The 22,350-nt window shown below is 46.6% G+C and overlaps 1 protein-coding gene across 2 annotated transcripts in view; it reads left to right on the top strand.

Moving 5' to 3' along the window:
- Positions 1-21,844, top strand: part of MLXIP (MLX interacting protein) — a 59,578-nt gene extending 37,734 nt beyond the window's left edge. The window contains exons 9-17 of one of the 2 annotated variants that reach the window (XM_083476424.1): positions 417-1,074; positions 4,531-4,652; positions 4,771-4,960; positions 7,596-7,708; positions 8,627-8,728; positions 11,278-11,405; positions 12,937-13,060; positions 15,226-15,355; positions 17,074-21,844. In XM_083476424.1, coding sequence (XP_083332550.1) covers positions 417-1,074; positions 4,531-4,652; positions 4,771-4,960; positions 7,596-7,708; positions 8,627-8,728; positions 11,278-11,405; positions 12,937-13,060; positions 15,226-15,355; positions 17,074-17,189 — 1,683 coding nt within the window. In that variant the 3' untranslated portion in view covers positions 17,190-21,844. The remainder of the gene's footprint in view (positions 1-416; positions 1,075-4,530; positions 4,653-4,770; positions 4,961-7,595; positions 7,709-8,626; positions 8,729-11,277; positions 11,406-12,936; positions 13,061-15,225; positions 15,356-17,073) is intronic. The other variant, XM_083476425.1, reaches the window with a different exon arrangement.
- Positions 21,845-22,350: the final 506 nt, after the last annotated feature.

Here is a 22,350-nt window from a genome sequence, read left to right as displayed (position 1 = left end):
CACCGAACTAGTTTCCATATAAAGCAGAGACTTGAACCCAGATCTCCCCAGTTGAAGGCTAGGTCGCTGATGTAATGCAAATGGGTGCCCTTCAGGTGTTGCTGGACTACAAGTCCCATCATCTTTTACCTTTTGTAATTCTGACTGTGGCTACTGGGAATTGTAGTTCAACAGCATCTGACGGGCAACAGTTTGGCTAGCTCTTCTCTATTGACTCCCGCAGGCTAATAGCTAATAACGGAGCGGGGAAGAGCATGTAACTTTAGGAAGAATTACTTGTGATGGTGGGTAACACCAACAGTGGAGTCCGATCTGGGTCCTATTTCTCTCCCTCAATACTTACCAGTTTAGAAATATAGAACATCCCACCTGGTATCTGGCCACATTTAACGTGCCTCTTCCCACTCTTTTTTCAGACATCCGACCTCTCTTCGGGTTCTTTGCCCAACACGCTTCCCCCAGTGAACCTCAGCGAAGGGCTCGTCACCACCCCAGTTCCTGCCCCTATCATTCCCTCTGCAACGGACGTTGGTGCCGACCAGTGCCTTGGCCTGAGGAGTGGGACGGACTCCTTCCTGCAGCCCTCCAACTTCAATTCTGAACCCCCTCTGAGCAGCCAGCCACAGTTCCTGTCTCCATTCCCGGCTCTGGTGCCGCTCCTTCAGCCAGGCGTGCTGCCCCAGACGCTGCCACAGCAGACTGCGCTGCCTCTGAATGCCGGCATGGCTTCCCAGGGGTCCATGTTTGCTGCTTCAGAGGTCCCAAAGTTTGGGCTCAAGTCTTCGGTGATCACTCACACAGCCTCAGCCACTCCGACGCACAATGTCCCAGCCACCACCTTCAGCCAGAGCCAGGCTGGCCTCCTGGCAACCCAGCAGCCAGGGGGAGGAGTGCCTTGCAGCCTGACCCTTCAGACTGCCGTGGCACAAAGACAGCCTCTGCTGCAGCCACGTCCCACCTTCGCGCTCCCAGTGGCCAGTGGCGGGACGAGGTCCAAGAAGCTGCAAAAGATAGTGCCTGCTCGAAAGCCAGAAACCGTCTCCTTGGTCTTGAAAGATGCCTTCATTGCCCCAGGTGAGTGGTCCTGGAATGCCCCCTTGGGTTGGGGCCAGGTGCAGTCAGGCATCACAAGTGCTACCAAACAAGGGTTACGGTGTTTGGGTGCTTGCCACTCTGTCTGTCTGTGTGTGTGTCAGACACCCTGCAAGTCTGGGGACAAACCTTCATCCTGAAAAATACTCCTCAGATACTTAGCATACTGTTTTAGGTGAGTGCAAAATGGCCTGTGTGGAGCCGGGGGGTGTTTGACTTTTAAATAGCAGACCTTGGTAAAGATGAGAAAGTCATATATAGATAGGTACTGACCTCCAGGAATCCCACAAGCAGGCCATGAAAGGAAGAACCCACTCTTCAGGGGCATCTCCCTCCCTTCCATATTGAACAGTTTATGAAACTCCCCACAACATTATGGGGTGGTAATCCACTGCTCAGGATACACAAAGCCTCCTTGGCCATGTGCAACTAGTCACATGGAACTTTGGCTCCTGTTCCAGGTTTATAAACTAACAGCGTGGCATCAGGCGTGGAGAAAAATAACACTAGGGCAGCTACAGTGGTACCTCGGGTTAAGAACTTAATTCATTCTGAGGTTCGTTCTTAACCTGAAACTGTTCTTAACCTGTGGTACCACTTTAGCTAATGGGGCCTCCCACTGCCGCCACACGATTTCTGTTCTCATCCTGAAGCAAAGTTCTTAACCCAATGTACTATTTCTGGGTTAGCGGAGTCTGTAACCTGAAGCGTCTGTAACCCGAGGTACCACTGTAATGCCAAGAGACAGAGCAGTGAGGGCCCTTGAGGGGCAGGGAGGCCACTTTTCTGCTGAGCTGCAGGCAGGAGTGCTCTTGGCGTTGCTGCTTGGGGCCTTGAGTAGCTGAGCCCAGCCACTTGGGATGGGACATAACCCCCTCCCCACAAAAATGCATTTTGCTGGCTTCTATGTAAAATTGTTCATGAAGAAGGAACAAAGAGTAAACACAATCATGCAGGAAGAGTAAAGCAAGCCATTTTTAAAAATAAATATTTCATAGTCCAATTTTGTTATTTTTCTTAAAATGGCCAAGTTTTGCCAATTTCCTGCTGTCTGCAAGAAGTGTGGGGCTGTAACTCTGATAACATGAGGCATGGCTATCTTTAGATGCTGCCTTTATGAAACCTCCTTTTGCCCTATAGGGGCGGGTGCCTGGTGCCACCGGGCTGCCGTATGCCAAGGGCCCACATTAGTCGAACTTGCTCAGGGCAGTGTCCTCCAGCTGGCTCCGCAGAGGCCTTTCTCTGCCCTTGTCCATAACTGCAGCTGGCAGGCGTTGAAAATGGGACAGGGCCTTTACCGCTGAGCCTCTCCAGGGGTCTCCAACAGCTCCTGGGTGCCACCGCTGGCCTTCTTGTTATTCAAGAGCTCTGGGCAAGCAAGTCTCCCAGTCTGTGACTCGTTTCCCCCTCTTGTAACATGAGGCTACTGACCTGCTTCTGATACATTCTGAAGCTTAATTATTTAATGGGCCTGAAAGCCTGAACTGAACAGAAAGAGATAATTTTTAAGATCTCAGCTTTCTCCACAGGATGGTGCCAGCTAATCAGCTGGAGCTGTTCTTCTCTTTTTGTAATTTTGACATTATTTGTATTATTTTAAAAGACTGTTTTGGATAATTGAGAATAACAGAGATTTCACAATGTTAAAGTGCATACTTTAAAGCAGTAGGTAAGTAAGACTGACGTATCGGTTCAAACACTCACTTGCTATTTTGTTTTTCATGTAGAGTGTCACTGCAAATATCCTAGAGAAGTGTGATGGTTTTGATACTTCAGTAATGGCTTTAGTTTCCAAACGGGTGCATTCGGGGATAGATGCGTTGTGTTGGGATTTCCATAGAGCACCATTGTGGCAAAATGGCAAACCTACCCCATGTTCTTAGTCTGTAGTCCCCGTGCCTCACATAAATAAATACATAAGCCTGTGTTCAGATCTTGCAGTCAGGAATAGGTACAATCAGGAACCAGAGCTTCCCTCCTGCCCTGCTGTGGGGTGAGCTCTCCTTTCACACACACACACACACACACACACACACACACACACACACACACTCCTTTACTTGTCTAAATTACACACATAGGCCCCCAATACCTGAAAGACCAACTCTCTCCTTTAAAACCTTCTCAGGTGTTAAGATCAGCAGAGGGAAATCCTCTTGGTAGTTCTACCACCCTCAGAAGTTCATGCAAGCAGCCCATAAGAGGGCACTCCCTGTGGCCGCTCCTTGGTTATACTGTATGGTTTCTGATGTGTGCTGAAGATGCTCCTCTTTGTTATTGATTTGTTTGTTAATCAATTTCCCACCCTTTCTCCCAAAGAAGCCCAGGGTAGCAAGTGACAAACATACTAAAACAATTCCAGTACAGATGCAGACTGGGGGAAATTTCAACTTAAAAGGCTTGCTGGAAGATGAAAGTCTTCACTAGGCGCCAAAAAGACAACCGAGACGGTGTTGGTCTAATATTCCAGGCGAGGGAATTCATGACATCTGCAGGAGGCCTTCACCTGCAGAATGCAGTGATTGATTGGGTATATAAGGGGTGAGATAGTCTTTACCTAGGCCTTTGACAACTGAGTGAGTTTTTAAGACCCACCCTATTCCTGTGACACTAATTTAATCAACCGTGTCATAATTATCTGGCTCCAGCATTTCATTTCCTGTTTCTTTATATCTGTTTCCTCATGCTCTAGACTTGTGCCATTTCTCCTCATTAAATAGCTGGAGCTTTTTAAAAATCTGTCATTCTTTTAAAAAATACCACTGAGGTGGTAGTTTGTGATTGTCACAGAATCTAGTCAATCAGCGCCTTGCACTAGGAGCCAGAGCTGAATCCTGGCCAAGGGCAGACATGCACAGCCAACTGCTAGTCGGCTAGAAATGAAAATAACCATTTGCTCCTGAGCTCAGTTCTTAAGGTTGTACATGTGTGACCAAAAAATGATGAGTGCTGACCCACATCGGGGTTACTACTCACACTATGTCTATATACACTTGAACTGGATTGGACCACATGTGTCACAAAATAAACTGGCCCATATATCAAGTGTACCATGCCATGCCATGGACTGTAATCCAGTTATTTCCACTTCCATCTCTCCATGTTCTGAAGGGCAGTGCAGAGCACAGGAGGCAAAAATCATTGGGTTAGATCAATACTTCCTCGTGGAGTAGGTGGACTATTAGAGTAGGTGGAATATAGTCTCAATGATTTCAACAGGTCTGTTCTAATTCCAGAATCACAAATTTTCACTATTAGCCAGGGATAAGCTTATGTGTGGACATGTTGAAAACATAAGAATAATGTCATATTTAAAATGGTGCGTTTTAAATGCTGGATGGAAACGCCCAATGTGGCTCCATCAAAGGATGCTCCTTCCCTAGGTTGTGGTTCTCTTGTTCTTCCTCTCCTGGTTCCTCCTTCTGCTGTGTTTTTCAGCTGCCTTTCAGGGACAGTCCAGAGCTGTGATTGTAACTCCAGCGCCATTGAAAAGAGAAGGGGTTTGGGCCCCAAGGATGTCTCAGCCCAGTGTTGTAATTGCACCTTCTGGAATGGCCAGAGTAAGAAGCACAATGTCTGTCTCGGGGCAGGGAATGGGGGAAGGCAGGGCATCTGGTGCTGGGAGGTGCCAACGTACAAGACATGCCTTGCGTTTTTCTCTCTGCATTTTGTTCCCAGGCACCCAGAGCAACAGAATTCCACAGCGGTATTCTGCTCAGCAGCCCAGGCCAGCAGTCTCCAAGCCCCCAGCCAGTCCAAGCTGCTGTTCCGCATCTTTTTTCTTCCAGTGCAATCCAGGAAGTGCTGGTGAAAGGCGAGCAGGCCCCTTCCCACAAGACCTGCTCACAGGTCCCCTCGCCTTCACCCAGTAAGTTGAAGAAATGCAAATCCTGGAACGGAAGCATCCCTTGCTGCATTCAAATGTGCATCAAGAGGATTTGGGCATGGGCATCTGCAAAGATTCAGAGGGTGCTTGAGCAGCTCCAGGGAAACTTGAGGGCCTGCTCTGCAGCCTCTGTTTTCAGCACTGGACTCTTCCTGCAGCAATGCTCTGTTTCACTCATGAGTGCCCCATGTCAGAGAGAGGCCCTCAAGCCGCAGTGTGTGGAGGGGAGCTTTGCTCCTCAAGGTGTGTCCACCTGTTGAAATGGTTCTTCTGCGGGCACTGATCTGAAAAGTATGAAGTGATTGATATCCCACAAGGCAATTGCAGAAATCAACTTACGAATGATGGGTGGAAAGAGTTACATATTTGTGTATTCATTTAAAACATTCTGAAATAAATACTGCCCATTACATTACATAGTAGAGTGCATGGCCATGTATTAAAACTGCTGCTGGAATTGGTGTGATTGAATTTTTATTCTATATTGAATTTAGATTATGGTCTCGTCTTATTTTGGTTGGACTGTTTTTTCTAAATTGTTTTAAAACACGTAATCCACCCCAAGAACAATTGATGAAGGGTGGATTTAAAAGGTCCTTAAAATACAGTGGTACCTCGGGATGCGAACGGGATCCGTTCCAGAGCCCCGTTCTCATCCTGAACAGAATGTAAGACACGACTGCGCGGGTGCGCAGGTCGCGTTTCGCCACTTCCGTGTATGTGTGTGACGTCATTTTGACCGTCTGCGCATGCAAGAGTGGCAAAGCCCGGAAGTAACGCGCTCTGTTACTTCCGGGTCACCGCGGAACGCAACCCGAAAATACTTATCCTGAAGTGTATTTATCCCGAGGTATGACTGTAATAGATAAATAGATAAAGAAAACAAATAACCATAACACGAAAACACTTTTAAATAGACTAAACTTCGGCTAAATTGGCAAAATCTTTTAAAATATCTAGATAAGCTGAAATGTTTTGACTGGTGCCTGAATGGTAGTGTCAGTGCCCAGCTAACCAAACTGGGGGAAGTGCTGTGAAGCTGCTCTTGGTGATACCAATGTTTAGATAAGTGTATAAATCGTTAGGCAGGCCAGATCTCCCTCTCACACGTGTTCATTCTGACGCTAGGACCATCCCAGACACAGCAGTCATTACTGTATGAAACTGCTGTTCTGATTGGTAGCAGCCTTACACAGGATCTTGGACAGAGAGCAACCTTTCCCAGAGATTCCTTTGCTTGGAGACGGCAGGGACAGAACGTGGAACTCTTCTGTGTGAACAGCATGTACTTTGTTGAACTTAGGTTTGTCTCTTGAGTTCTAGTAGGATACTATGCGCGTGCAAGCATGTGTACATGCCCAGTATTCTAAAGGAGCATGCTTGCTAGGACTGGGGTCTCAGGACAACAGAGAATGGGGAGTAGAGGAAAGGAACTGCTGTAGCTCACAGGCTGCCTACTGGTGAATAAAAATAAAGTGACATGGCTGCTGTAGAACAAGTGGCTTTCAAGCTTTCTGTCTTAGGGAAACTCTGCCGCATCATTTATCCCCTGTGCATCCACTTTGGGCTCCTGAAAAATGACAGAGGGTTCTTGGACATGTTCTCAGGCTCATGTTCATTCTGTGCAAGCTTAGTGAAATCTCCCTCTGCTCTGAGTCAGCTAAGAATGCGCCTAGATCACATTCAGCAGTCACTCATTGCCTTTTTATTGTTTTTATTAAAGATTTTCTTGAGGTTCAAAAGCACATCATCTCTGTTTTCAGATCAAAAAGTCCTTTCTATAGATTAGTTATATTCAATGCGAGACATTGATGTTGTGGGCAGTTTAAGGTTGGGGGAGAAGAGAGGTGGGAAGGGAAAGTTGTGCACTGGCAGAGGAAAGGACAGCTATTGTGTCCTTTTTAGAGGAAACTTCTTCATTATTACTGACACAGAGAAAAAAATAATGAAGACATTCCAAGGAGCCCCAGATTGGCCTGGTTCACACATAACGCAAGAGCATGGTTTATCAGACTGGCTTAGCATAATGTGCGAACCCAGCCCAGGTTAAAGGTTGCTCATTAGCCAAGGTTTGTAGTTGGTTCGTAAACCTTAATTAATGTCGTAGGATTATGTGAGAATGTGGTCCGTCTTCTTAACTCTGGTTAAAGAGTCTTCACCAACACAAAAGCTACAGAGTAAAGAGCAGCAGCAAATTCAAACCACTCTCAAGAGCTGGCTGGTGTTTTTAACTGTGATGTAATAAACCAAGGGTTAAGCGTTTGTCTACCAGGTACCTCATCTGAAACTATGGTTAACATTAACTTCACTTTAGCATTATGTCTGAACCAGACCATTGCATTGAAATTGTATTTTAGTGCTGCTGCTCCTTTAGTTGATTGCAGGTGCATCTGTATATTTTGTGTTATGGTTTTATTCCTTGTCCACCTTGAGAGGGCTTTTGCTTTGAAAGGTGGTATAAAACTATTTTAAACAAAATAGATAATTTTTTTAAAAAAAATGCTCTTCAGAGTATCAATCAAATCCCTAGAGAGGTTGCTGCTTGATCATTTAATCTGTTGTCAGGAATTCCCTTGGACTGATTGTGGGTTGTCTCCCCCCCCCCCCTCTTTCAAAGGCCGAGAATGTCAGGCCTCGCCATGCCCTTCGGACCTCAGTGCCAGCCCTCAGTCCCCACAGAACAGCTGCTCAGGGAAAACTGCAACTGATCCTCAGATGACTGCTTTTAAGGTTGGTGGTTTGGCCTTTTGTGGTTCCTTTATTCACCCATCACAGCATTAATGGCCTGGAGGAATCCACTGTTCTGCATGTGATAGCCTGGGATAGGTTGAAGGTTGGTTGCTTATATATTTTACAAAGAATGAGGGCAGGTCATTGCCTCAAGGAGCTTACAGTATAGAAATAAAAGTACAGTGGTACCTCGGGTTAAGTACTTAATTCCTTCCGGAGGTCTGTTCTTAACCTGAAACTGTTCTTAACCTGAAGCACCACTTTAGCTAATGGGGCCACCTGCTGCCGCCGCGCCGCCAGAGCACAATTTCTGTTCTCATCCTGAAGCAAAGTTCTTAACCCGAGGTACTGTTTCTGGGTTAGTGGAGTCTGTAACCTGAAGCATATGTAACCTGAAGTGTATGTAACCCGAGGTAATATTGTACAATGAAGATTGCAGAGGAAGTGGAGGGAAAGGTTTATTTTTCTTACACATCCCTGGTCTTATTTACAATAAGGCAGCCTTTGCCAACCTGGTGCCCTCCAGTTGTTTTGAACTGCAGCTCCCATCAGCGCCATCCAGCACAGTCTAAGGGGTGCTGTAGTGCAAAAGATCTGGAGGGCACCAGGTTGGCAAAGGCTGCCTTAAGCCAAAAGGGTGACAGGATTGCTTTGGAGTCTTCTCCCTGGTTGTCGTTGAGTCCAGCAAACTCTGAACCTTCCTAACCAACCTTTTTCTGTGGCCTGGCTGCTCCTTGGCTTGTTCACAGCTGCTGGTCTCTGGTCTTTTATTAACCTTGTTGTGCCAAGAAGTTGGCGTTGGCACTGGGAAGGGGCCCTTTCTGGCATTGTGGCAAAGCTCCGCTGTAGAGGTTGATGGTGAAAGTAAGGCAGCATCTATGGAAGCAACTAAAAGAGCCACATTTCTACTTGGTACAGAGTCGCAGGATGAAGCATATTTCAGCAGAACAGAAGCGAAGGTTCAATATCAAGATCGGCTTTAGCACCCTGAACAGCTTGGTGTCAGCAAACTCTAAATCGGTAAGCTGTGTGCTGGGATCCTCCATCTCCTGCTCCATCTCTCTCACCTACTACTGCTGGCAGCATCCACCAAATCGTGAAGTTCTGTATGAACTTATACAGTCTGGCAACCTGTATAAATTCAGCAAATGTGCATCATTTGGGATGGGAGTGATTTTTGTCTTCACATGTTCTTCCAGTTCATTAATGTAATTTATTTTGGTTTGGCTAGTCACAAGAGCAGGAGCTGTTCAGGCAACTGGAGCCCTGCCCTAACCACTTGGTTATCTGATTCTGGCTCACTCCTTTAGCTTCTGTGATTTGAACAGCCATGGCCTACACACTTTGAATCATATATTTACATCTGTGAGGGCTAGAAGCTTGTTTTGTATTGCCAATGAAAACTGTTGATAAAAGTACTTCTTCACGCAGCGTAGAGTTAAATTGTGGAGCTCTCTCCCACTGGAGACTGTGGTTGCTGACAACAAGGATAGCTTTAAAAGAGGATTCAACAGATTCATGGAGAATGCTTTCAATGGCTTCTGGCCATTACGGCTGTGCTCTGCCTTCACGGTTGGCCTACCAGTTGCTGGAAACGGGGGTGTGGGGGAGAGTTTTTTTGTTCTGCTAGAGGGTCTCCCACAGGCATCTGGTTGGCGACTGAGAACAGGTTGCTAGACTAGAACGGGACGCAGGTGGCGCTGTGGTCTAAACCACAGAGCCTAGGGCTTGCTGATCAGAAGGTCGGCGGTTTGAATCCCCGTGACGGGGTGAGCTCCCGTTGCTCGGTCCCTGCTCCTGCCCACCTTGCAGTTCGAAAGCACGTCAAAGTGCAAGTAGATAAATAGGTACCACTCTGGCAGGAAGGTAAACGGCATTTCCGTGCGCTGCTCTGGTTCGCCAAAAGTGGCTTAGTCATGCTGGCCACATGACCCGGAAGCTGTACGCCGGCTCCCTCGGCCAGTAAAGCAAGATGAGCGCCACAACCCCAGAGTCGTCCGCGACTGGACTTAACAGTCAGGGTTACCTTTACCTTTACCTAGAGGGTCTCCCTCAGGCATCTGGTTGGCGACTGCGAACAGGTTGCTAGACTAGATGGGCTATTGGCCTGATCCAGCAGGCTTTTCTTACATGCTTCTCAGGATGCTGAAATCTGCTCCCATTTCTACATGCTTCAAGTTTCCTGCACTCCCACAGAATCATGGCATAGAAATGGCTGTGTGTGTGTGTGTGTGTGCACACACACACAAATGGACACACACCAGTGGTTTCTCGTCCTCCTTCCTTTTCCTTGAACTTTTGTAGGCACACAGCCTTAGGGCACAGTAAACATACCATAATTTTCGCTCCAAAACACGCACTTTTTTGCTCCTAGAAAGTAAGGGAAAATGCTTGTGCGTGTTACGGAGTGAATGCACGGATCGGAGCCATGGCTGCCGTCAGTCAAGCAAAGCGGGAGCCGTTTACACGCTCTATGAGGCTCTCACTTTGCTTGCTTTAAAGCGACCTGGAGCCGGGGAGGAGAGCCATGGCAGCAAAGCGGACACGGAGGAGGGACAGACGCTAGCAAAGGTCTGCGCTCTCTCTAAACAGAGCAATGAGGCTGCAGAGGGACAGCAGGAAAGATAAAATTTAAGCAACCAGCAGCAAAATAAAACCAACCTCTAGCTCTGAGCCACGCAGTGAAAACCAGGAAGTAAAAAAAAAAGGCTGGGGAGGGGAAAACTTCGCAAATCCCCCTTGTCTCAGCTGGGAGGGAGCAGCTTGTTTTCAGGCAGGATAGATTTGAGCATTGTCTGGGTCCTAGTGCCCCTTTCTCTTTTTTGTGCTCAATTCTATTGCTGCTGGTGGCTGCTTATCACTCAGGCTGCAAGGAGGAGCGCTTTTACACAGCTAATGGCGAATCCCCTGCAATCCAAGTCCTCCTCACTTGCTCAAATCTATTCTGCCTCAAAACAAGGAGTGGAAGGAAAAGGCTGCAAACTGTTAAATGGAAAAAAAAACCAGGCACAGGGCAAATACCTTAAGTATACCTTTAAAGCAACAGTGCTCTTTCCCTCCTTCCTCCCCGCTCAGCTCCCCGAAAAGCTCCTTCTCCACCCCCCCCTCGCTGCTCCTTGTCCCTTGAGTGCTTTTCCTTCCCTCCCCACTTAAAACGTGGTTACAAAGCACGGATCCACATGGATCCTCAGGATTTTTGCACTGGGTCACCCCAAATTCACCATCAGATCACATGTCTGTGGCCACAGCATGAACCACAATAATCATACATCCACTGTTTCATTTAGAATATTTTTTTCTTGTTTTCCTCCTCTAAAAACTACATGCGTGTTATGGTTGGGAGCATGTTATAGAGCGAAAAATACGATAGTTCTCTCCCCACACCTTTATTCACAAAACACCCCTGTAAGGTTTAAGCCAGGCCGAGAGGGCAACTGACGGAATGACTCAAGGTTAGGCAGCTGCCTGGTTGAGTGCAGGTTTGAACTGACACTCTGCCCTCCTCACTGCATTGACTCTCAAGTTTGCTGAGCTCACTCACAATGGGCGCCTTTTTGTATCTGCTGCAGATCAGCCATGCCCTCACACTCCAGAAGACGGTGGAATATATCGCAAAGCTTCAACAGGAGAGATCCCAGATGCAAGAAGAAGCCAAGCGCCTCCGGGAAGAGATTGAGGATCTGAATGCTGCCATCATGTGAGGGTTGAAAGCCTTAGGGGCTCTCTCTTTCCCTTTCTACCAGAGACAGGGGACCATTCCCATCAGGGCCAGTATAGGCACAAAAGGATGTCAGAATAATACTAAACGAGGGATTCAGGAAGTGAATTCCCACAGCTGTGTTTCTGCAGAAACTTAACTGGTCCCAGTGCACACCCCAGTAAATGCTGCCTGGTACACAAGCATGGGCTGGGTGTTAGGGGTAGCAGCACTTTCTTCTGTCTTCAAGTAGTACCACCTGCTGGGTCAGCCCAAAAGCCTTTTCTCTGTCGCAGCAACTGTTTCCAGCTGCATTGGCCTTCCCAGCCTGGTGCCTGCTCTTCCACCCACCTCCAGGTTGGCGAGGTGGGTGTCCACGAGGGAGGGGTCCTTCTCCGGGGGCCTCATGGCTATGGAACTCCCTCCCATTGGGACTCTGCCAAATTCCTACATTGCAGGCATTCGGAATACTCTGAAGACTGATCTTTTTCAACAGACCTTGCAGGGATGATGTTTGTTAGCTGTGTAACTGTCTGGCTCAATTAATGTTCTCTCCAGTTCTGTAATTTTATGTCAAGGGTTCTAACTTTTGTCCGATTTTTATCTTTTCTTTTGTCTGCAAGCCACTTTGGATGGGCATTTGCCCAGAAAGGATCCTGAAAGTGTTTTCAAACAAATGAATAAAGCTGTTGAAAGAAATCACCACACTACTACTACTACTACTACTACTACTAATTTTTATTTATACCCCACCCTTCTGGCTGGGTTGTCCCAGCCACAATACTCAGAGCCACCTCAAACTCACCAGCATAGGCACAATCACTGTTAAAACTGATCTGATTACAGTGGTACCTCAGGATGCGAACAGGATCCATTCTGGAGCCCTGTTCGCATCCAGAAGCAAACGTAACTAGCGACGGCATATCTGCGCACGCACGCGTCGCTTTTCACCACTTCTGCGCATGCGCGTGACGTTATTTTGAGCGTCTGCGCATGCGCGAGCGGCGAAACCTAGAAGTAACGCGCTCCGTTACTTCTGGGTTGCCTCAACTCGAGGTATGACTCTATATAATACTCAACAGCAGTAAAAATGTTAGAATCCTTCTGAGCCCAGAGAAGAAAAGCAGGGTCTTCTGATGGCTGAAAAGGGAAAATTTTCTGTAAGCAAGGAGCCACCCCTGAAAAGGCCTCGTTTGGATCAGGTGAAAAACAGAACAAAGCAATCTCTTGCTATTTATTCCTATCTGATCATTGGTTTTATATTTTACTTTCAATTGGTACTTCCAGGTGGGGACTTAACTACCACAAATGGGTCATTGGCTGCAGACTTTTTAAGCCTATTAAATTTTTTATGGAAAGAATAAGTTTAGATTAAGGGGATGGGGGAATATGGGCTGGCAGTGTTGTGTGAGCACTGCAGAAAAATTTGTGTGCGTGAGCAGCACAGACCCCACAATAAACACCAGCCTGGAAGCCCCCAGACTAAACGGTGGAGGGAAGCGTTTCATAGTTTTCTCTTTTTATTCTTCAGTTCTTGTCAGCAGCAGCTCCCTGCTACGGGTGTTCCCATCACACGGCACAGGTTTGATCAGATGCGGAGCATGTTTGAGGAATACGTCAGGAGCAGGACCCTGCAGAATTGGAAGTTCTGGATCGTATCCTTTTCCCATGCATGCAAATGAGTGGCTGCCTTGTTGTTGGTCTGACCCTGATCTCAGTTCACTGATCTCAGCACTATCTACTCAGACAGGCAGCTCCTTGAGGGTGTCTTTTAAAGGCTTCAACTGCAGCCACTGGGACCTGGGCCCTTCTGCATGCCAAGCATGTGATCTGCTACTGAATTAAGAGCAAAATCTTAGCATGACATAAGAGCCCTTAGAACTGCGTTGTTGCATCAAGCCAAGGGCCATTGAGCTTCCAGGGCAGCCAGCTGTTGGCACCAACGTCTTGTGCATAGTTAGCGATAAAGGCCACTTGCTTCAGGATGCAGATTTATAGCTTAACTTTAGCAGTCAAGGCATGCCACTAGATTGTCCCTTAAATCCACCCAAGCCTAAGGGTCATGTGAACCTGCCTTCTCTGCCTTGCCATCATTTCCTACTTTCAAAAGTGACTTATAGGTTGCTGGGGTTCTTTTTAATGGAAACGGCAGTAGGCCGGCATCTTTCGTGGCAAGGGGTCACCCATCCTGAAAATGAAAGCAACATGTCATCCAGAAACCACTTTGGCAAGCAGGATGTGTTGCGCTCTCTAGGTTTTGAACTCCCTTAAAAGCCCAGGAGGATTTTGTTGAGTCAGTGGGAGAGACAACTCATCGGAAGCCTTGATGCTTTGACATAGTGGAGAGATGGGAGGGGGTTCTCCAGGCTTCAGTTTAAGATTAAAACTTCTCATTTCCTGTGATGTATATCAGACAGGAAGGCTCTGGCAGGAAGGGAGCGTTTTTCTTTTCTTTCTATTTCAAGACCTTGTTTGTGTCTGAGCCTTGAACATAGCTAAGTACAGGACTGGCCTGAAACTAATATTGCTGTCTCCAGTTGCTGCTTCTTGACTTACAGCTTCCCAAGCAGCTCCTGCTTCTACCAGTTAGATTGGTCCAGCCACAGCTGCAGAGACATCAGCATCAAACATGGCTAGAAAGTTAACTAATGGGTAATCTCTTATTTATTTGCTTAGAGCAGGCATGGCCAAACTCGGCCCTCCAGATGTTTTGGGACTACAACTCCCATCATCTTTAGCTAACAGGAGCAGCGGTCAGGAATGATGGGAAATGTAGTTCCAAAACATCTGGAGGGCCAAGTTTGGCCATGCCTGGCTTAGAGCATTTGTTGATTGCCCAGTCAACAGAGTCCTATGGGTGGTTTGTACCAAGTTTAAAAATGCTAAAAGTACAAACGTTAAAGCATAAATTGAAATGAGCAGTTCAATTTCCTGCCCCCAAACCAGCACAAGGTATCAATTACAGAGTTTAAAGTCCAGTAGGAACAATCCATTCTGTGGACAAATAGCATAGTTCTAAAAGGCCTGGGAGAATAAAAGGGTGTTTGCCTCGTATCCAAAAGCTCTTGCTGTAAGCATCAGCCAAGCCTCATTGTGTTGCGTTTCCCATATTGGGGGTGCCCCACTACAAAGTAGTGGACTGTGCAAGAAGTGCCATACAGGGTTGAACCATCAGCCCAGCATCACATTTTGGCAGGAGGCAGCGAACTCTTCACTTCATTCAGGCACTGACCCTGCCAGCCTTCCCCCCTGGCTTGTCCCCTGTGCCTGGTGCTCTGAATTATCCAGGTTCCATTCAGCTGCCCTGTGGCTTTTATTCGCTGTTGACTTATCTGCCCATCACCTTGCTCAACCCCATTAAAAAGCCACCAGTAGCTGATAGCACATCTGATAGCTGTGAATTCCATGTGTAGTGTAGCAGTTTTATTTGATTAGCCACCATTCATAACAAAGATAAAAAGGCGTTCAGATGACTCAATTCTGCATGGCATGAAGGCCTTTTGAGAGCAAGTGAGGAAGTGGAGCAGGACACTGTAGGAAAGTGGCCTTTAATGGAAAATTTAGTGGCTTCCAAAGAACCCCAGAATTTTAATTTTTGTTAAAAGAGCATTATCCTAGTTCTCATGGTTCTGGACAGAGTACTGAAAGCACATGAGCATTAGGGATTTTTAAAGCAATGTGTTTCCTTTGTCAAGACTTAGCTGCCAGAACTGCCCTCTGCCAGGTGCACGATGAATTCTAGAACAGTCCCTGTTGTGCTTTTCTGTTGCAAAAATGCAAGTGTGTATTTACTTTCCCCTTAACTCACATTGCTGTGCAGTTTAGCATCATAATTAACCCACTGTTTGAAACATTCAACGGAATGGTCTCTACAACCAGCTTAGAAGAGTTGAACCAGACAGCACTGGCGTGGGTAGACCAGCACTGCTCCCTGCCTGTCCTGAGGCCAAGTAAGTAAGGAGTTGGGAGTTTCCAAGGGGGGGTTTATCACAGATTCCCTCCTGGAGCATCATAGTGGCAGCTGAAACATCAGTGCAGAGTCTCAGTCAAGGCTGTTAACTCAGCCAGTCTGGTGTAGTCTGATTTGGAGTACGACTTTCATCAGCCCAAATTAGCATGTCCGATGGTCACGGAAGCTGGAAGTTCCTAGTCTAGCAGCATCCGGGCTAGGGGGAGATTTTTCTGTTTGCACTTTTTAAAAAATAAGCCAACTTGAATGCACTCAGGTCCTGTTTTATGAACATTTGGTATGTGAAAGTTCACTAATCCGAACACAAGGAATCAGTACCCAAAACTCTTTATACACACTGCAGATTCAGATATCCTAACAGAGATCATTTTTTACTTCCTTCTTTGCCCTGTGGTGGTTGGGAGAGATAGAAGAGATCAGACAAATGGAGTGCATGTTTTCCCAGGTTTTTTTGGCTTTTTTGGGTCAAAATCTGAGGCGATTAAAAGCAAGATAGTGGTCAAATGATTCTGAATATCTATGAATTCAAAGTTTTCTCTCAAATTAGTTGTCAAAAGGAAATTGCTTTTGAGAGCAAAAACATGAGTTTGAAGGATTAGCAGATGGACATGATTTTTTTCAAAAATGTATACATTCCGAGACCCATTGAATGGTGGGGAACAATGGATCCTACTACATTACTGAAACTAACCAAACTGGAAGCCCCATGGAACAGCAGGATCCCGTGTGCTAAAAGCAAGCTCATTTTTTGACTGTGGATCCTTATGTAGACTAAAGAAGAGGGAGGGTATCATCAGGCTTGGAGGAACTCCAATGTTGGCAGAAGTACAAAAAAGTATTTGGAAAGAAAATGGATGTGGGGTGAGGTAGAAGATGGTGCAGCTTAGAGAGGACTGAGCCACTTGCTCTTCTAGGGATAAGTTGGTATCAAGCAACAACACCAGACTGTACAGCTGCTCCTTTGCGGGGAGCTCAACCCCCGGTAGAAGAGGTAGTGTGGCCACCTTCCAGACTGGGGAACCACCAGTCCACAATAGTTTTGAGTGATACACAGTTCACTGTGTTGCATAAAGTAGACCAGGGTCCATTACAGCCCAAGCTGGGCACCGTATTTTTCGCCCTATAAGACGCACCGGACCATAGACCATAGGACGCACCTAGGTTTTGGAGGAGGAAAACAAGAAAAAAAAAGATTCTGAATCCCAGAAGCCAGAACAGCAAGAGGGATTGCTGCTTTTGCTGCGCAGCGATCCTTCTCGCTGTTCTGGCTTCTGCGAAAGCAACGCAAAGCCTCTTCAGAGTAGGGGGAACGTTCCTCCCGCTGCCCTGAGGAGGCTTTGCGCGGCTATCCCAGAAGTCAGAACGGCAAGAGGGATCGGTGCGCAGCGAAAGCAACAATCCCTCTTGCTGTTCTGGCTTCTGGGATAGCTGCGCAGCCTGCATTCGCTCCCTAAGACGCACACAACATTTCCCCTTACTTTTTAGGAGGGAAAAAGTGTGTCTTATAGAGTGAAAAATACAGTACTTTTACGATAGACTTGTTCCGTTGCAAGAATCTCACCTTTGCAGCTGTGATCACACTTAGTTTGTGCACTTGTGTCTTCGTTGGAATTTTACTGCAAAGCACCCTTGAGCTTACATCACTTCTTTTGGCAAATAATCTTGGCTTCTTTCTTTTGCTTCTCTTCCCATCCTTAGTGGTTTTGAACACTCTTCGCCACTTGAGCATAACCACCTCCATTCTCTCTGACCCGTCTCGCTTGCCAGAACAAGCTACTGAGGCAATGCGCAAGCTCAAGAAAACAGAAACCTAACCAAAGGCAACAGCGTGACCTCAAGCCGCGACAGACGCCCAAGCCTTACCGGGGCCCAGAGAGACCTCCTTGTGGTTGATTCAACTTCCAGCACATGGGGGGGCCTTGGCACTTGGCCGAGAAAGATGTGTGGCGGTGGGGGGAGCCAAGGGGGACAATTGTTAAATGCTGCGCTTGGGTTTGGTCAAACGGGAAAGCCAACTCAGGTAACTACGCAGAGTGAGATATCTGCACCCAGCAATAGAAGCACTCCTTCAATGCAACATACTGAAAATATATGCAGTGCTGATGTTTTTCTGCAACTTGACCTCAGGCATCATGGCTCGGAGAGGAGGACGGAGGGGGCAGAGCCATGTGTTAAAAGGGAAATGCATTTCCATCTTTGTGAAATATAACTTGCTTTTATATTTTGTTACTGGACTTTTGGTCTCCCTTCTACTTGGGATTCTGGCTTCAGCCTTCACTGGCTAAGACTTATGCACCCACATGACCCGTCTTGGCAGGTAGCAGAGCATAAAGTTCCTTCCTGCTGCCGTAGTAAAAGGCAAACTGCCTTTGAACCAGAGCTAAGCTATGTTGGTTGGCTACGGTGGGAACAGGAGGCTGGACTAGACCAGCTCTTCTCCTGTTCTTCCCCTGCAGATTTTGAAATGGCTTTGGGAAGGGGGAAGGGGCATAGTGTTTGCTTGTCTCCCACTGGACCCTGGCAGACGTTCAGGTGCATCAGAAGCAGTCCTTTGGATCCTTAACAGGTGACTGGGGTGGGAAATATATTCATAACCAAAGGAGAAAATTTAAAAATTTTCACAACTGTACCCAGAATGCAGGATGTATTTTGTTAATGTGAAATCCGCTCTAGCTTTGTAGCCTTTGGGAAGCCAAGATATGCTGACACGCCCGTCCCCTTTACACAGGAGAGTGTTTCTTTAAGCTTTGCTCATTCTGTTCTTAAACAGAGACCTTTTAACTCCTGTGCAACTAGTTTAAGCTCTAGGCTGTGTGTTAGCCTTGCAAAGGGGTTCACAAAAGTTACTAGCCCACCAGCAAAAAGTTCAGTAGCCTGCCTGCCCACACATCTTAATGGCATGCTAATGGCTTCCAAAATAAAACTTGCCTGTCTGGTCACCTTCAGTGGCTTCTTGGTTGCCCCAGGCCACAAGCCTGTCCCTGAAAACCCAACACAAATGACTTAGTGCCACCAGAGAGATGTGAACTGTCTTTTTAACTTTAGGAAATATGTCCCTAGAAACATGATATGTTCTAGCCATTTAAAAGCCACTTCTGTTCCTACCACCCTGCTCAGCTATAATATTCCTTAACCAGGAGGTCACTTCAGGCTCTGGTTAACATTAACCAAGGTTTAAGGCCAGCAGAGGGAATTTACGCCTGAGAGGCAGGCTGTGCTTTGGGGGGGGGGGGGACATGTGTCCCACCGCCTGCCTCTACCTCTACTAAGATGATGACATATGCAGACAACATCTAGAAAGAACGCATGCTTGGGGTGTGGGGTATAAAGGAAATGCCTCTTAAGATTCTGCTTCTCATCTGCAGTTTTTATAATTTATAACAAGCTACAGATACATTTCAGTCTGCTGCAATATCTTCGCTTGTCAAAAAGCATGGGTTTTTTTTAATCGATTAATATAACCCATTAATTGATTAAACATTGCAGCCCTACTAATAAGTATTTTTGAATTTTATAGCTGCTGAATGTACAATGCAGATTTGGCACAGATCCCATTCTGCTTCCTGTTTTCAGGCCCTTTTCAGCTTGTTGCATTTAATTTAGAATAGTGGTGTCTGTCTGTCTGTCTGTCTGTCTGTCTGTCTGGTCATCTGTCCCAGAAGAACTCCATGCAGCTATGCTGGAGGCTGGCCTGATACTGTGAATCATTCTTCTTCCCCAACTCTTCTTATCCCAGTTGTCTCTGCACTTTGCATTTTGCTCCACCCTACTTTTAAATAATAATAATAATATCGGAAGTGCTTTTTAAAAGTTTGCATTTTTAAAATCTAAAAGTTCACCAGGGGTCTGCATAATCCAGGACCTCCTTGGACCTTCCTCCTCCCTGGAACTGGTCCTCCATAGCTGTCTCTCAGTAAGCTACATTTGCAGGAGGAGGGACCAGATTAGAATCATAGACTTGGAAGAGACCATGAGGGTCATCTAGTCCAACCCTCAGCAATTCAGGAATCTTTTGCCCAGCATTGGGCTTGACCCCGAGTATCATACTCTACTGACTGAGCTATCCCAGCTCCTTTCCCAACTCCTGGTTTCTTCTCCCAGCCCTCCAGCTCCTACGTGGGTGTAACAGGGACTGGTACCATACATCCTTTCTCCACAGTGTGGGCTGCCTCTGGAGGGTCAGCTTTCTCCGGTTACCCTCAGCATCCTGTTTAGTGGACCTTGTCCCTGAAGCCACAGCCGTGCACATAACAATGCAATATCTGTTGAGGAGTATTTTAAAACCCACCTGCTCAATGAATTTAGGTTTTCTCGGCATCAGAATGACTGCAGGCTACCTAAAAATGTAGCAACAGTTTTGTCCTGGGACCTGCCAAGAATTCCAGCTAATGTTGGAGTAGAGCATCAGTTGCCAGCGTCTGCAGAGCAGATGACAAGGTGATTTCTTTTTGGCAGGGTGGTTTCTGCTGGCTCTGGTGGCATTGGAAGCAGGGGGCTGCAGAGCTAGCAAGCACCTTTCTCTCTCCCTTCCCCGAATTATGGGGAAGGCTCCTGAACCATCTCATATTATTTCATACAAGCCTGACAATTAATAAAATAGACAGAAGCTTCCTGGCACAGACCAGAATTAGACTCTGGGCCACTAGCTGACCTGTTGTTGTGTGAAAAGAATTATGAGCTCCCTTTCACCCAGTTCTGTTATTTCAATGTTTTTCTCAGACGTTGGCAGCCATAGCAGTATTTGAAGAGGATTCTTGCCAAAAAAAACCCAAGACACTAAACCTCAAACTGTAGTGGGGGGTGGGCAGTTGCTCTGAACTGTCTCTGTTTGTGGCCCCAAGTTCCTCTGCTCTCCCATTTCTTCAAACATACTTTGAAAATCCACTGCTGTCTCCTCCTAAGATCTGCAAACAACTCCAGAAACTGGCCTAGTGAACAAAGATTGATGCAGGGGAACACCCCCCGCCAATCGTCCTATTGGCTCTGGGCCTCTGCAAATTCCGTTGACCACATTGAGCAAGCAGAGTTTGCAAGTGTTGCCACTTCCTGACTCTGAGAAAGAGGCTGATGCAGGAGAACGAACTCTTGTGGGTACCTGGACAGGAGATTTCATGAACAGCTCTGAAAGCAGCAGGTGTTCCTCTGTTTCAGGAGCTGTCCCTTGTCATTCCCTTGCTCTCCTCAGGTTGCGGCACTCTGCAAACAAGAGAGGTTTTTAAACTCCCCATTTGCTGAAATGTTTTCAGTTTACCTTCTGCTCTTGAGATGCGCACGAGCATTTAGCTTGGGAACGGAACACCCACCTTTTCCAGGAGCACTGACCATCTTTGCAAACCATAAAGAGGTTAGCCTCTTTGCTTTTCAGAAGCTGCTCTCAGGTACTTGCCTTCAGTGCAAAGATGGAGTTGGGTTCGTGAGAGTTCTTTGTGTGGAAAAGAGCTCTGCAAGAGGCACATGCACACAGTTTTGTTCTGCCTGAGCCTCCTTGGGTGTCCCACGGTTTGGCTGTTTCTCTTAGCATACAGTGGCTTGGTTGACCCAGATGTGAACATGGCAAGGATCCTTTTCCCTTTAAGACCATCTTCCCCAATATGGTGCCCTCCAGATGTTTGAATTACAGCTCCCATTGCCACTGAATTTTGGTCATGGTGGCTGGAGGTGATGGAAGTAGTTGGTCCAAAATGCATAAATGCTACCAGGCTGCGTGAAGGCTGGTTTAGTAGTTTCATCACAGCTGTCTTCACACCTCATGAGCTGAACCAGAGAAAAAACTTCCTTTTGGACCAGGGATGAGAACTTGTGAGCTCCAGCTCCCATCAGCCCCTGACAGCCTAGCCAGTGACATCATTTGGCAGGGCACAAGTTCTCTACCCGTGTCTTGGACTGACTGTTAAGAGCTGAAGAACCTTTTCTCCTTGGCATCTAGTCTCCTAAGGGTATCACTCCAGAGATGCTTAACACTGCCTCCCTTTGCTCAGGTGAACCTTTTTCTTCTGAACTCTGCCATCATTTTCCTCAGCCAGACAGGTGGTGAGCAATCAAGATTCTGTATGGCTTTGAAAAGGTACCAGCGTTGCAGAGAAGTAGTTTCCATATGATTGTACTTTGGAAGGTTGTGGATATTTTGGGACTTGCTTTAATCTGAATGATGCTCATAAAGTTGCATTTTGCTTAATAAATGGGGTTGCAAGTAGTACAGATAATTGTATATTTCCTCAATTATTGTTCTGGGCAAAATTGCTTGTTTTGCAACTACAAACGATAAAAGCTTTTATAATTAATTGGTTGTCTTTCTTTTCCTTTTTAATGAGCTGTGGGAGGATCTCAGACCTGCCCCTCCTTTCAGCCTTGTGAAAGATTTTTTGTTGCATGAAAATGGTGCTCCATGGCAACCTCTTGGGTTGGTCTCTTTCAACAATGCAATTGCACTTTTTTTACAACCAAAATAAATATTCTCTCTTTTTTAGGATTCCATGGCGTGTCTTGTATTGTGTCAGCTTTCAGTGGAGGAATAGAGTCTCTGTGGTAATGCATCTGGTTTAGATTTCTGCTCTGCCCCATCCAGAGGATTAGGGAGCTGCAAAGTGTGATGAGAGCTCCAAGCCATTAAGATGCAATATTAAATTGTGGCTGTTGCGTCTTACGATGCTGAGTCTGAGACAAGCCTCTTTGAAGGTGAGGTCTTGCAGAAGTTCTACAGAATGCTCGATGCTTAAATTTTTGCAAAGAGAAGACAGGTCTGCACTGCATAACATGAGCTCCACCCCCCATCACATGCTTTTTTGTGTAAAACTAATCTTTTTCTGGGGTCTTAAAAAACTCCAGGACTCGGGGCAGAGCGCTTGATTTGTGGAGGTAATGCACTATCCGTCTTCTTCAACCTCAATCACCATGAAAACACAATATCTTGTTGCTTCCACAGCCCAGTTCTCCAAGCTGTGAGGCTTCAGAGATGTAGCACTGGAGAGGTAAAGC

The sequence above is a fragment of the Podarcis liolepis genome (genome assembly GCF_965112155.1).
Source record: "Podarcis liolepis genome assembly, chromosome: 15".
NCBI lineage: Eukaryota > Metazoa > Chordata > Lepidosauria > Squamata > Lacertidae > Podarcis > Podarcis liolepis.
Note: the sequence above shows the minus strand (reverse complement) of the source record. Positions and strands in the feature narration are given on the sequence as shown.